The sequence below is a fragment of the Rattus norvegicus genome, chromosome X (genome assembly GCF_021556685.1).
Source record: "Rattus norvegicus strain SHRSP/BbbUtx chromosome X, alternate assembly SHRSP_T2T, whole genome shotgun sequence".
Taxonomy (NCBI): Eukaryota; Metazoa; Chordata; class Mammalia; order Rodentia; family Muridae; genus Rattus; species Rattus norvegicus.
The window spans coordinates 48,396,832-48,412,114 of NC_141554.1; the positions used below are offsets into that span (position 1 = coordinate 48,396,832).

General features: G+C 38.0%; 1 protein-coding gene and 1 pseudogene across 2 annotated transcripts; one reads left to right on the forward strand and one right to left on the reverse strand.

The window, feature by feature from the left end:
• Positions 1 to 202: 202 nt before the first annotated feature.
• Positions 203 to 8,685, reverse strand: Cldn34d (claudin 34D). Of its 2 annotated transcripts, none has more exons than NM_001109402.1 (2): positions 8,541 to 8,685; positions 203 to 1,065 (listed from the first exon to the last, which is right to left on the reverse strand). In NM_001109402.1, the coding sequence occupies exon 2, from the start codon at positions 1,035 to 1,037 to the stop codon at positions 405 to 407; it is 633 nt and encodes a 210-aa protein (NP_001102872.1). In that variant the 5' UTR covers positions 1,038 to 1,065; positions 8,541 to 8,685; the 3' UTR covers positions 203 to 404. The 2 variants fall into 2 exon arrangements, with proteins under 2 accessions (NP_001102872.1, XP_087456826.1); XM_087600700.1 differs by lacking the exon at positions 8,541 to 8,685 and adding an exon at positions 3,497 to 3,586 and having other exon boundaries at positions 204 to 1,065.
• Positions 11,172 to 12,009, forward strand: Lpgat1l1 (lysophosphatidylglycerol acyltransferase 1 like 1; annotated as a pseudogene).

Sequence of the window (15,283 nt, forward strand, 5' to 3'; positions counted from 1 at the left end):
GTACCATAGTTTTGGAAATCGCATTGGTGGAGAGTTGCAATTATTATCATGTGAGAAGAAACGGGCCTGCTTTAATTTTCATGGATTTAGATAAAGGTTGATGTAAGTGTTCAATGTTTTCTAACATTCATTATACATATACTATATTCCTTGATTATTTACATTCATCAGCAGTAAAAGAAAATCCAGAATTCATAAGACTAATTGGGAAAGATTTTATTTAATGAAAATCAATAAGCCAATGAAACTGATGGAGCAACTGAGACAGGAAATATCAGGAGGCCTACTTGTCATCATTGGGCATGGTTTTTCATCTGGAAATTTTAAGTAGGTATTTGAAGAGTGCTTGCAATTTCTAATGGTAATTTTAGATTTTCAAGTCTATATAAGTTGGAAATTTACTTTTAAGTATTATAGCGCACTCGGCAACGTGGGGGAAGAGTGAAAGAAAGTGGGATTATACCACCTAGAAGAAATAAGAAACAGGAAAGAGTTGCCATTGCCAGTGCAGTGCCAACTTTTTGACTATCTGGGAAGGAGGGTGTGTGGAAAGATGGAGGGAAGGCAATCCCATCCTTGCGAATGATCGATAAATAATTGTACAAGATGGAAAGTAAGACAAAGCTGCTAGCAATGACGTTCAGAATCCCTGGAAGGCGGAATGGATTGAAGGCGACTTTCTTCCGGAGTCTCCCTGAGTATAATTTCCAAAGAGCAATGATAACGGAAATTATGGAAATAATGCCAAGTAGGCTTGCGATGAGTAGCAGATGTTGGGCAACTCGAATATCCAGAGGGATGAAGGTATCCTGGTAGGTGTATTTGTAACACACTCTGTTAAAGGTGGAATTACTTTTCTGGTGGTAAACACAGGTTCTCCACATGCCTACTAAGGTCATGCCAGGCTTGGACTCCATGGGATCTTGAAAGAACCACACTCGCCATTGAGGGAGGCCCATAGAGACACTGCAAAGGAACCATGCTATGGTACTTGCAGCAAAACCTCCTAGTTGCCGCTTGGCATGTTTTCTGGCCATTATCACGGTGACAGTTATCTCTCGTCAACTGCAAAGAAACACAGGATATAATGAGGACGGGCTCTTCAGGTCTAGGATAGTATTCTCTATGGGACCAATACCGGAAGAGTAGGGTAAGGTTAAGAAAGTGGGCATCTGATTAGGAAATTTCTTGCAGAGTCTGTTATGATCAAACCCAGAAAAGGACCAACTCTGTGACATTTACTAGCAGGTTGATAATCCACCCACAGTCTAAGATTCCCTTTTTCCATCGTTTACAAATTCACAATGAAGTTTGGCCCCAAGTATTTAGCCACCAAGATGGCCATCATAGCATGAAACCTCATACTGAAAATAGGAAGCCAAGCACCACAGTTGGGCTATTTATGCAATATCCATACCATGGAGTTACATGCCAACCTTCAAGAGAGGAATGTAGTCATACATTAAAACTGTGGTAGTTTGTGTTTGACTCACTTCACTTGTCACTTTTTTGAAGTTATATGGCTCTGTAGTCCTAGCTGGACCAGAACTATGTCCCCTATCTGGTCTTCATCTACAGTCCATCCTGCTGCCTCTCTTTCCCAAATGCTGCTATCAGAGTCACCAGGAACATAAAATTATCAATATCATGTTGTCAAAGTCTATTAATGCTATTGCAAGCCTGAACTATTTCTTTTCTTTTATACTTACTAGTTTCTCAAAGTATGGATGAACTGTGCTTTTTCTGCTCCCTTTCAAGCTTTGACATCTGGATTAATACCAACATTTACCTATGTCATGTGCATTGTAAATATCATTCATTTATTCAATATGGGTATATAAAACTTCAGTAACATGGCAGAATCATTCAGTGTATCTTATTAAGGGTTTCTATCACTGAAATAAAATTCTATGACCAGAAGAAACTTTGGTCATGAGAAAGAGTCTCATTTTTTCTTATAGGTATATATAAAACTTATGTTGGTATACATTCTCATTTCCTTTTGTCTTATCATAAGGAGCAGAAATAACTTTGTCTAATATCATACCTAGTGTGTATTTATAATTTACTAAATTGAAGATAGGAATAAGTATAAAAATATACTACATATAAAGCAAATGAGGGCATAATAAACAAACCATAATGTACAACTAAGAATTCAAATATCAAAACTGCAAAATGACTGCAACTAATAAAACTTTTCAATAATAACTTTAAGCACACCTATCTCTACTTTCCAATAAAAATATTCAATCTGAATAAATAAACAAGATCTATCTTGGTGTGTTCTGCAAGGAACTTGCTTTATTTTCATAGTTAGGATCCACGTTAAAGTTGAAGGGATGAAAACAGTATCTTAAACTCCAAAAAAAATTATAAAAAGACAAAGAGGGATACTTTAGGTACACATCATCCAAGCTCTCCATCCTGCTAGAACTCATTCACTCTTCTCTACCTTCTAACCCACTGATTCTTCAAGAACCTCTCAAGAGGCACAGACTTCTCTATCACCAGATCTATCCCAGAGACCTACATCCATACCCATGCCTAGTCCACCCATCAGTGCCTGCACCTCAAACAACCTTAAATTATTTATGTGTATCAAAATTAATTGCCTTTTTACTGAACAAATATCTACCGAATAGTCCACTTAAGCACCACATGAAGCCTTTTCTAAAATATGCCACATCTGTGGGCTGAAAACATCTTTACAAATTCAAAATGACTGAAATTACTCTGTGTATTATGTCTGATCACAATGCAATATAACTTAAAATTGACAGCAAACAAATCTCTAGTAAATACATAAAGTCATGAAGATTAAAAAACTCACTATTAAATGATTGATGGGACAATGAAGAAATCAAGGAAGAAATAAAATACTCCTGTGTACTAAATGAAATTGACACCATATTAAAATAAAACCACGAGGACACATTGAAACCAGCCTAGGAAGGAAATTAACAACTCTAGATGCCCTGCCTCAATAAATCAGGAATAACTGAAATAAATGGTTTAATGGTTCATCTAAAACATTTAGAAAATCAAGAACAAATCAAATTCAATCCCAGTTGACAGCAAGAGATAGTAATAGTAGTAGTAGTAGTAGTAGTAGTAGTAGTAGTAGTAGTAGTAGTAGTAAATCAGCACATAAACCAATATATTAGAAACAAACTGAAAATGCAAAGATTCAGTGAATCTAAGTTCTTTTCTTTTGAGAAGGTAAACAAGGTTTTCAGAATCAGATGCAAATGAAGAATGAGAAGCACACAAAAACAGAATCCAAACAAACAAGAGAATACAGTAACAGACATAAAAAATTCAGAGTATTACAAGTGGCTATTTTTAAAACATGTAGATCTTAAAGATAGAAAACCTAAATAAAATAGCTGAATTTCTAGATTCAGTCAAACCCCCAGAGTTAAACTAAGACTTTATCAAGAACCTAAGCAGACCCATAATAATAAGTGAAGAAATTGAAATAGTAATAAAATACCTTAAACCTGAGCCAGATGGATTCACAGCAGAACTCTATTGATCTTTCAAAGTAGGTGTACTGCCAATATTTCTCAATTTATTCAGCAAATAGTAGCAGGAGTAGCACTTTTAATATCCTTCTATGAAAGCTGGATCACTCTACTTTCAAACTGGGTAAAGAGACAGTAGGAAAAGAGACAGGAGGTCATTATCATTGACAAAGATTGAAAATTGCTCAATAAATGTGTAGAAGCAGAATAAAGACATTACATCAAGGTTGTCCGCTAGGAAAAAAAATTGTCTTTATTTCTGAATTGTAGATTCGGTTCAACATATGCAAGTAAGGAAATATAATAAAGCACACAAATGGACTAAAAGACAAAAATCACATTGTTATCTGAATAGATGCAGAAAGAGTCTTTAAAATAATCCAACATACATTCATGATAAAAGTCTTAGTGGTGTAAGGTCAGAATGCACATATAGCATGATCAAAGCTGTGTGGGAAAACAGTTTCAAGAGCATCCTAAAGAAAGAAAAGCTTGAAACAATCCCACTGAAGTCAGAAACTATACCTTGATGTTCTTTTTACTCAGTCTTCTTCAATATTATGCTCAAAATACTAGCTGGAGCAACAAGTCAAGAGGGGATAATAAAAGGGATAAAATACAGAAAGAAGTCTAACAAACAGGGATACTATTTGCAGGTAACATGATACTATACATTAGGTATCTGAAAAATTCTACTCAAAAACCATGGAAATGACAAATAAAGAGAGCTATGTGGCAGACTACAGAATCAGCGTGCACAAATAAATAAAATTTCTCTTAAAAATTAAAAGGAGATTGTGGACATATTCAAAGAAAAGAAAATATCTAGGAATATGCCTAACCAAGAAAGGGAAGAACCTCTACAATGAGAATTTTAATTTAAACCTCTGAAGACAGGGAAAAAGAAAGATACTAGAAAATGGAAAGACATCCCATGCTCATGGGTTAATATAAATATTGTGACAATTAGCCATTTTACAAAAGATATTTACAAATTCAATGCAAACCCAAGCAATTACCATCACAGTTGTCAGAAATGGAAAAAAAAAGAACTATTCTAAAATTCATGTGAACCACAAAAAAATGATAGCTAACCCCAAAAAACCTGTTTAAATAGAACATTGCTGGTAGAATTACTACTCCACATCATACAATATACTACAGAGATACAATAGAAAAATATTATGTTACTGACACATGAACTGACAGGTAGAACAATGAAAGTAAATTGAAGTACATATTACTTCAGCCATTTATTATTTAATGATCAATCATGCCATAAACATGAGCAAAGGAAAAGAATACATATGGAACATACAGTGCTGGGAATACTGTATATCCACCAGCCAAAATGTGAAATTAGACCTGTGTCCATCACCTGGTACATGAACTAATTTCAAATGGATCAAAGACCTAGACATGAGACTTGTGAAGTACTGAAATTTCTGGAAAGTAACATAGACACTATCCTATCCTACATAATATAATTGTAGGAAAAGACTCTCTGACTGGGACTTATTTTTCCTAGGAATTAAGGCCAACAACTGACCAGTGGGACTTCATAAAAGTAAAAGCTGGTATAAGTGCAGATATAAATTATTTATTATTTCTCTTGCTTTGCTTTATCATTTTTCTTACTGCTCTATTTCTTGTTTGTTCTCATTTTCATTCCTGTGCTTTTGTATGTTTAATTTCTTTTCTTTGTATGTGACACACACAGAGTGGGGAAAAGAAAGAAAATAAAGTTGATTTTTATGGATGTGGGTAGAATGTGTGAGGTTGTAGAGAAAAACTCACACAATTAAAACACATCTTCATTCCAGTGAAGATGCCAAAGATCAACAAAACAAATGAAAACCAATGCTGAAATAGGTATAGGGAAGGCGGGGAAAGTAACGTCTTCATTCACACTTGCTAAGGTGAATCTTGAAGCAACTACCAAAATCAAGGAGGAGAATTCTCAAAAAGCTAAAAGTAAATCTACCATGTGATCCAACTCCTTGATATATGCTCAAAGGACAAGACATCTTACTCCATATATTCTATTGATTTCAGCAAAGAGAAAGCCTACAGAATGGGCAAAAATATTTACCAATTATACATAATATGGAGAGTTATTATCTAGAATATAAAACTAACTTTAAAAGTGAACATCAACAAAACAAATACCCAGACTAAAAAATAGATAGGGATCTATGCAGAATTCTCAAAAGACAAAACAGGAATGGCTCACAAAGCTAAAAAAAAGTGTTCAGCATTTTTAGTCATCAAGCAAGTTCAAATTAAAACTATTTTGAGATTTCATCTTACTCTAGTGAAAACAGCCAATGCCAAGAAAACAAATGAGACCACATAACAGTGACACTGTAGGGAAAGGGGAACGCGTACTTGTGCCTGATGGGAATTAAAACTAGTCTAGTTCCTTTGAAATTCAGTGTGGTTGTTCCTCAAAAATCTGAAAAAAATTAGTCTATCAAAATTTCCAGGTATACTACACTTGAGCATATACCCAATGCACTCTTCATCTTACTACGTAGACACTTGAAATCCATGCTCCTAATCACCTCTTATCAGAAGCAGCATAGATGTCCATTAACAGATGATAATAGATAATGAAACTGTGCTAAATTTACACAATAGAATGTTATTCAGCAATTGTGCAAAATAAAATTATGAAGTTTGCTTGGAAGGAACTAGGAATATATTATCCTAAGTGAGATGGCTCAAACCTCAAAAGGCAAATATTGCACATTTTTCCTTATGCATGTAAGTTGGGTTTAGGCTTTAAATATATGTGTATAGAAGTTCAAATAAGAATGGCCACCATAGGCTCATATAGTTCAATGCTTAGTCACCAGGGAGTGAAACAATTTAAAAGAATTAGGTTTAATTAGGTCATGTTGGAATGGGTGTGGACTTATTGGAGAAAATGGGTTGCTGGAGGTGGGCTTTGAGGCTTCAAAAGACCAAGAGAGGCACAGTGTCTGTCTGTCTCTCTGTCTCTGTCTCTATCTCTGTCTCTCTCTATATATATATACATATATATACATATATATATATATATCTATATCATTCTTCCCACCCCACCATGGATAAGGATGTAGCTCTCAGATACCACTCCAGCATGGTCAGATACCACTGCCATGATGATAATGCACTAAGTCTCTGAAATTGTAAGCCATGCCCCTATTTAGATTCTTTCTTTCATAACAGTTGCCTATATCATGCTGTTTCTTTACATTAGTAGAACAGAGACAAAAGACAAAGAGAGGGAATTTAAATTAGAATAACCACAATGATTAGGTAGCCAATTAAGGTCAAGGGAAGAGAAGACCATCCCCAAAGAAAAGGGAAATGGAGAATATCATTAAGAGGTAAATGGAAAACTAGAATAGAAAGATTAAATGGAGAGAGGGATATTAGGCAAGGGCATAGGGCACTTGAGGGCAGGGGGGAAGTGATAACACTAATGCATACTTGAAAAAAGTATGGAAACCCACTGCTGTAGAAGATTCCTAAAATATATTTATACTTGACAAACTTAAATAGAGCCACTTATAATGGAAGAAACAATGTCTCAATTATATCCTTTATGCCACAAAGTAAAACATCCAGTCCCATAAATGGATGTTCTTGTTGCGCCATTGTGCAAAAGGTTTTCATAGATCCCCAACATCACATGTTACTGCCAAGACTATTGATTACACTCTATAACCTGGCAATAAGGTCCATTCTTGAAGACAGCACTTACCTACATCATCAAAGCAATCATCAGTTTCACCCAGCCTCAAATCCTGAGATAAACAATGATAATATGTTTTTAAAATATACTGATATAATAGTTGCACAAATGTTGTGTGGCTAACCAACCACTCTTTATTGAATTTAAAACTCATTCTATGTGGTAAGACCCATATTTGACACACCAGGCAAAAACCTGTGATAAGGTCACAGGCCTAAGAGAAAATCTCATACTATCATTCTGCTAAAGAAACATAGCAGTAAAATGACTCCTAATTATATAATGTTATTCCTAGAGATCAGTGACTCAGCATTCAGCAAAGGAGCTTCTTGTGGTAAACAGTAATAATACAGAGACGCACAAACTGAACAACATATGGAGAATAAGAGAATTGGAGCATTCACACTAAATTGGAGGTCTTCATAACCCCCCCCCCACACACACACACACACAAGTCAGGGATCAAGGTGGAAGAGGAGGTAGAAAGATTTTTAAGAGCTAGAGGTGATAGATAAATCCAAGAAAATAGCATCTTCTATACACAACAGGCCTGATGCACACATGAACTCAGAGAGATTGTGGCAGCATGTGCATGGTCAGCATAAGTTAAAACATATATAATACATAATACCTACCGAGAAGAAGAGGTGGGCATGGGGTCCAACTCCAAACCAAACAGTTATTAGCAATTTATAACTGCTAGGAAATGGAAAATAAGTTTTATTTAATAGAGTATCACTGGGTATATCAACCACATGCAAGAGTTGAGACCATATCTTATAGTAATTTACCAATAGAAAATAGACTCCATTTTCAGAGACAAACAAGGAAGCAGATATGAGGTACAATCTTCAAAGGCACATTCCATAAGAACTACTTCCTGACAATCATTCAATTTACTTAAGTGTCCAGATCCTTTCAAATCAGCTTTAACAATTATATATGACTGATTCAACACAAGAACATTTTACAGATACAGGTTATATTGAAATGATAACACAATGGTACATTAGAGACTAAACATACAGGTGCAAGTGATAAATGATTGATTCCTACTTATAGATTTGAGAAGAGAAAATTTTAGATCAGTGGTAAATGACATTCAATGAGGACAGTATTTCAGTTGAAGTAAATGAACAGTGGTGACATTTCCACATCAATATAAACATACATAGAGCCTTGAACCTACTTTTTAAAAGTCAGTCAAAAATTCTGACATTATACTTAGTTCTATTAATTACATATACAACAAAGATGGATGGAGCCTCTACTTGCCTATAATGCTGTCTCCAAATGAATTTGTAACCCCTTATGTGGCAGAATGTGAAGATAGATGGACCAGTAGTGCTAAAGAGAATATGGCTCCCCTAGTGTCCTTCAAGAATGGATGGTGACTTCATAGTCAGGTGTGTGGTAACTAGCCTGCTTCAGTGTTCTGAGACCTTTATTGTGTCATCAAATTCCAACTATCACTGAGATTATCTTTCAAGTTTTAGCCATTAGTGTAGGAGTGCAATGACTCTTTGGGGACTAACAAAACAAAGTTTTCAATTTCATTGTCATATGTTTTCTTATACAACATTTACAGGGTGCACTGTGTTTACCAGTGTTTGGCAGCTCATAGTCAAGTCCTACCTGACTCATTCATCCCTGTCTGCTGTCCCTACCTGGTTTTGTTCTCTTTGAGACATAGTTTCTAACCCTGTAATTGGAGGTAGTGACATTTTAGAAGAGTCATTGCCATGTATAGAACCAGGTGCTGGCAGAAATGGAGTCAACGCACCAGGAAATATCCTGGATTTTGAGGTTCAAAGATGTTCACAACCATCCAGGGATATAGAATAGACAATGAGATAACAGTAGGGATTAAATGGAATATATCTCAAATCACACATAAAAAAACTTTAGTATACCACTGTAGATCATGGTAACAGTATTATACAGCTAGTCCATATTACGTTGAAACATTGAAGGACGTGTCTCATTGTTGCTTAACGAATAGATCATCTTAAAATTATATAATTAGTTCAACCCTGGTTCTAAAAATGTAAAAGGAAATGGATAAATGGAGGCTGAACAGAAGTTACGGGAATAATGAAATCAGTAGCTATATGGTATTTTTCTTATTTTTGTTTTGCTTTTAAAACAGTTTCTACATCTAGCTCATGGTCACCTTGAACTTGAACTCATCATATCTCTGACTCCAGGGCACTGGTATTTCAGGCAGGTTCTATCATAATTTTGCTAAACTCATGTATTAATTATTTTTCTATTGCTGTGCTAAAATACCATGGTAATCTTATAGAAGATAGTAATAATTAGGGCTCATGTTTCCAAATGTACAGTCCAAATTTGTAGGAAAAACGTGATGGCAGGTTACCTGGTCAGGAAAACAGGATCTCACATCCGTATCCCATAGACACGAAACTAGAACTTGGCAAGGCTACGAACTCTCTATGCCCTCATACATGGCATGGATGAATGAGCAATTTGCCTCAGCAAGACTCTACCTTCTAAAGGATCCACAACTTTCCCAAGAACCACCACTTATGGAACAAGTATTAACATGTATAAGCATATGTGAAACCCTTCTCATTTAAACCACAACAGTAACCATAGGAAAATAAAATAGTGACTATCTAGATGAGGTTTTTTAATGTCCTGTTATATGCTTAATTCCATTTCTATTCTGACTACTAGATAACTATCACAATAGAAACAAAACAAATATATTTATTACTTTCCATTATGCAAAACATTATGTACAATTTCAGATAGTCACTGGGTATTCTGAATCACAGTCCCTTCAAGAAGGTCACCTGCACTCAATGCTTATATGCATTGTATGCACAGAGCCTGGGTTTCAAGCCATTGATCTCACAGTGGCTCACCTTCTATTATAAGGAAGAACACATCAGATTAGAAGTTCTAAATCATTTTCTCATGCCATACAACTATGAAGTGAGAGTGACTTTTCATTGGGAAAGCTGCTCAGGGGGTTGAATGCTTTTGCTCTTGACCATTGGACATCTATCAAGTGAAGGGGGGTCACTAGGTATAATGTGTCCAAAGTATGGCAACTATGTTTATAACTTGACTCTTGTGAGCTGCTCACATGCCCAGATCACATGGCTGTACCCAGGAAGAAGATAAGTGGAATATGGTACAGAACAGAGCCTGGACTATTTATTTGATATAAAAATACAATCCAACTAATATTTTTCATTGTTTGCTGTTGAGAATTTATAGCTATGATGCATAGTGCTTTGAATGACAGGTAACCAATACAAATTCTGTCCCTCATGGTTGTGTGTGACTAAGTTATTTAAGAATCTGATAACAGATGAATGTGATCCTTTCTCTTTCTCTTTTCCTTCTTATTTCTCTTCCTCCTCTTTTTGAGGCAATGCGTAGTGATATACCCCAAGCTGTGCTTGAAGTTCTCTGCACCACAAGGGCTTGCATAGAAGTAATGGGCTTCAGTGCAGTGTTTCACATACAGTTGTTTGTGCCAGGTGTGTGTTGCTGGTGTTTGAACCCATGTGTCTTGAGCTACATATTCAGCACTCACACATTGACTCTTTTCTTAAAGCTAAAATGGAGGAAATAAAAACCATCTCTAGAGCAAACTAGTAAGCAGCACCCTCCATGGCTTCTATATCAGCTCCTGCCTCCAGGATCCTGCCCTGTTTGAGTTCCTGTCCTGACTTCCTTCAATAATAAAAAGCAATATAGAAGTGGGAGGCAGAGAAACCCTTTCTTCCCCGATTTACTTTGGTCATGGTGTTTCGTGGCAGCAATAGAAACCCTGACGGAAACACAGGGCAAGTAAGCCATAGCCGCAGTCTCGATTCTTTTATATGGATGTACTTTTACATCTACATAAAGGCAGTCCAGTCTACTAAAGATGATGGTTGTTTCCCTGAAAAATTAAGGGAGGAGCTGTTTTTTGGACTTTCACATTGCCTTTATAAAAGCAGATGGTTGTTGCTCAGATGATGTGGCTGATGGATCATATTTTCAAGTATACAAACTTTGGAATTGTTTCCCTTATTCATGGAGACTTCTTTATAAGACAGGGAAGAGCCTATCGTGACCAACAGCTGCTGGTTCTCAAGAAGCACCTTGAACATAATTACAGGAGCAGAGATCGAAAATGGATTGTTTTGTTTCCTGAAGGGGGCTTCCTCAGGAAGAGGAGAGAAACAAGCCAGGCATTTGCCAAGAAAAATAACTTGCCATTTCTTACACATGTCACTTTGCCAAGGTTTGGGGCAACAAACATTATTCTGAAGGCGCTTGTAGCACGGCAGGAAAATGGAAGCCCAGCAGGAGGAGACGCCAGAGGCTTAGAATGCAAATCAAGAGGCCTCCAGTGGATAATAGACACAACCATAGCTTATCCCAAAGCTGAACCAATAGACATTCAGACCTGGATCCTGGGGTACAGGAAACCGACAGTCACTCATGTCCACTACAGGATTTTCCCAATTGCAGATGTGCCCTTGGAAACTGAAGACCTCACCAACTGGCTCTACCAGCGCTTTATTGAAAAGGAGGACCTCCTGTCCCATTTTTATAAGACAGGAGCCTTTCCTCCTCCCCAGGGCCAGAAGGAAGCTGTTTCCAGAGCAATGACCCTCAGCAACGTGTGGATACTCCTCATTCAGTCCTTCGCGTTTTTGTCAGGCTACCTGTGGTACCACGTCATTCAGTATTTTTACCATTGTTTATTTTAGGAACTGACTTGGACTTGCTACATAGGAGTTCAGACTTCTTCATACATGTGCATTATTTTACATGTGCAAATCAAATATACAAATCAAAATATATAAAAAGAAAAGGAAAAAAACCATCTCTATTCACAGGAAGGGATACTATTTTGTTAAAAAGCAAGATGAAAGATTTATTCATAAGCCCTGAGCATGAAGCCTGTACATTTTTCATAATGGATTGTAGGATAAACCCACAATAGCTGACCTCAAGCAAGCTCAGTATATATACAGAGTTCCACAGCTTTGCTCACTCCTATGCATACTAAAGGACAACTATTAGAACCACAATCATTCTCATTGAATGCTATCAGTATATATAGACATATGCATAATCTATGGAATTCTTAAATCTTTGTTAATCTGACATGGAACAGGCAAGAAGGAATGAACAGAAAAACCATAATTACATTTGATTCACTAAAAACCTGCTAGAGCACCACAGATTGTTTTTCTTAACTAAAATCCTGAAACAAAACAAACAGGCTAAGTACAGGCAAACAAAATTCAATTATCTATATGTTATGTATACATCTATCATTATAGGGATCACAACACCCTCTTTGGAGAAAAGAAACAGGTGACTATCTCAGTGTAAATTAAAAGCAAATACTCTGTAACTCCTTGGAAGGTTTTTGGACAATCACATTTTCTGAGATGATACACATTCAGAGTAACAGCTGACTATGTGGAAGGACAAGGACTCTTTAGTGACAGATCAGGGGCTTTGCAAGACCACATAGCTTCATTTAAGATGAATATATTGCAGTTGCTGTTCTATAAGTTTATTGTATCTGACTAGGCAGTCACTGTAGGTTTTGGAAGTTTCTTTGTATGATTTTATTAAAAATATTTTCTATACACATGATGCCACATTTCTTGTTTTTTAAATTTGAAAAACAACTTTATTGAGATACGTTTTATGTATCATAAAAGTCTCCTATTTCAACAATTCAATAATTTTAGTAACATTACTAGTTAGGACAGCTGTCTCCTTAAATCAGTTTTATATTATTTCCATTCTTCTAGAAAATTCCTGCATGTTCATTATAATGAAACCCCATTCTTACACCCCAGCTACTGGCAGCCACTTTCTCTGTAGATTTCTCTTGTCTGGACACATCATATAAATGGGCTCCTATAGCGGGTGGCATCTTGTGTATGGCTTCCATATAAATTGTTCTTTGTGTTCATGCTCTGGAGAGTTTCCTGTGACTGCTGCATGGTGCTTCATCATGCTGGCAGACCACATTTTGGTCTTTCTAATTCACACACGTCCATACCCATGATGGCATCTAGGTTGCCCCTTTCTTTCTTTCTTTTTTTTTTTCCTCTTTTTCTTTATTAACTTGAGTATTTCTTATTTACATTTTGAATGTTATTCCCTTTCCCGGTTTCTGGGTTAACATCCCCCTGACCCCTCCCCCTCCCCTTCTACATGGGTGTTCCCCCTCCCCATCCTCCCCCCATTACCGCCCTCCCCACAACAATCACGTTCACTGGGGGTTCAGTCTTAGCAGGACCAAGGGCTTCCCCTTCCACTGGTGCCCTTACTAGGCTATTCATTGCTACCTATGAGGTTAGAGTCCACGGTCAGTCCATGTACAGTCTTTGGGTAGTTATGATGCCACATTTCTAAGCCATCATTCAAATATATGGATGTTTACTGGTATCCAAAGCTCTCAAAAGTGCCATTCATATTTTACTTCCTTTTTACAATTCCTAAATGAATAATACAGTTCCCATACATATTCTTCTGATACTGATACTGTTTGCCATCTGATCCATTCTGTTAATGAGGCTTTCCACTAGTCTTTTAATATATACTTTTGAGTTTTTTATTTCAAACATTTGATTTTTATTTATCAGTTCTACGTCTTTATTGATTCAGTTTTTAGATCTTCTTTTATATTCCTCTCTAATTCAGCTTTGCTTTTGTAAGTCTAAAATCCATTCATATCATATTGTTTAAAAGTAGTTATAATTCTTATTTTAACTTCTTAATCTAGAAATTCTTCTAAATTATTCTTATTGTGAAATTACAAATATTAGCAATTATGGTGATTTTCCATTTATTCATTCATTTATTCATTTTACATCCCCATAGATGCGTGCCAATCCTGGTCCCCCCTTCACAGATTCCTTTCCCCAATTCCCCATGCTCTTCTCCTCTGAAAGAGTGGGACCGGGAAGTCCCACACCCGTGGATCCTGGCCCGCAGCAGCTCTCTGCCCCCAGACCCTGTGAGAGAGAGACCCAACCGCCTGGTCAGGTGGGCACTCCTGAGGCTGCAGAGCGGAAGAGACCACCAACACTGCTCACCCCTGCCCACATCCCTGGCCCAAGAGGAAACTGTATAAGGCCTCTGGGATCCCGTGGGGGAGGGCCCAGAAGCGGCAGGACCCCTGTGCCTGAGACACCACCAGAACCAGAAGGAAACAGACCGGATAAACAGTTCTCTGCACCCAAATCCCGTGGGAGGGAGAGCTGAACCTTCAGAGAGGCAGACAAGCCTGGGAAACCAGAAGAGACTGCTCTCCGCACACACATCTCGGACGCCAGAGGAAAAAGCCAAAGACCATCTGGAACCCTGGTGCACTGAAGCTCCCGGAAATGGCGGCACAGGTCTTCCTGGTTGCTGCCGCTGCAGAGAGCCCGTGGGCAGCACCCCACGAGCGAACTTGAGCCCCGGGACCACAGGTAAGACCAACTTTTCTGCTGCAAGAAAGCTGCCTGGTGAGCTTGGGACACACGGAAGCAGAATTCCTGTAGAACCGGGCACGTTCTGTGTTTACCGGAAGTCCCACACCCGCGGATCCCGGCCCGCAGCAGCTCTCTACTCCCAGACCCGGTGAGAGAAAGACCCAATCCCCTGGTCAGGTGGGCACTCCTGAGGCTGCAGAGCGGAAGAGACCACCAACACTGCTCACCCCTGCCCACATCCCTGGCCCAAGAGGAAACTGTATAAGGCCTCTGGGATCCCGTGGGGGAGGGCCCAGGAGCGGCAGGACCCCTGTGCCTGAGACACCACCAGAACCAGAAGGAAACAGACCGGATAAACAGTTCTCTGCACCCAAATCCCATGGGAGGGAGAGCTGAACCTTCAGAGAGGCAGACAAGCCTGGGAAACCAGAAGAGACTGCTCTCTGCACACACATCTCGGACGCCAGAGGAAAAAGCCAAAGACCATCTGGAACCCTGGTGCACTGAAGCACCCGGAAGGGGCGGCACAGGTATTCCTG

Bases quoted from the DNA above. Each gene is read 5' to 3' on its own strand.
- Cldn34d (NM_001109402.1), bottom strand. From the start codon at position 1,037: ATGGCCAGAAAACATGCCAAGCGGCAACTAGGAGGTTTTGCTGCAAGT.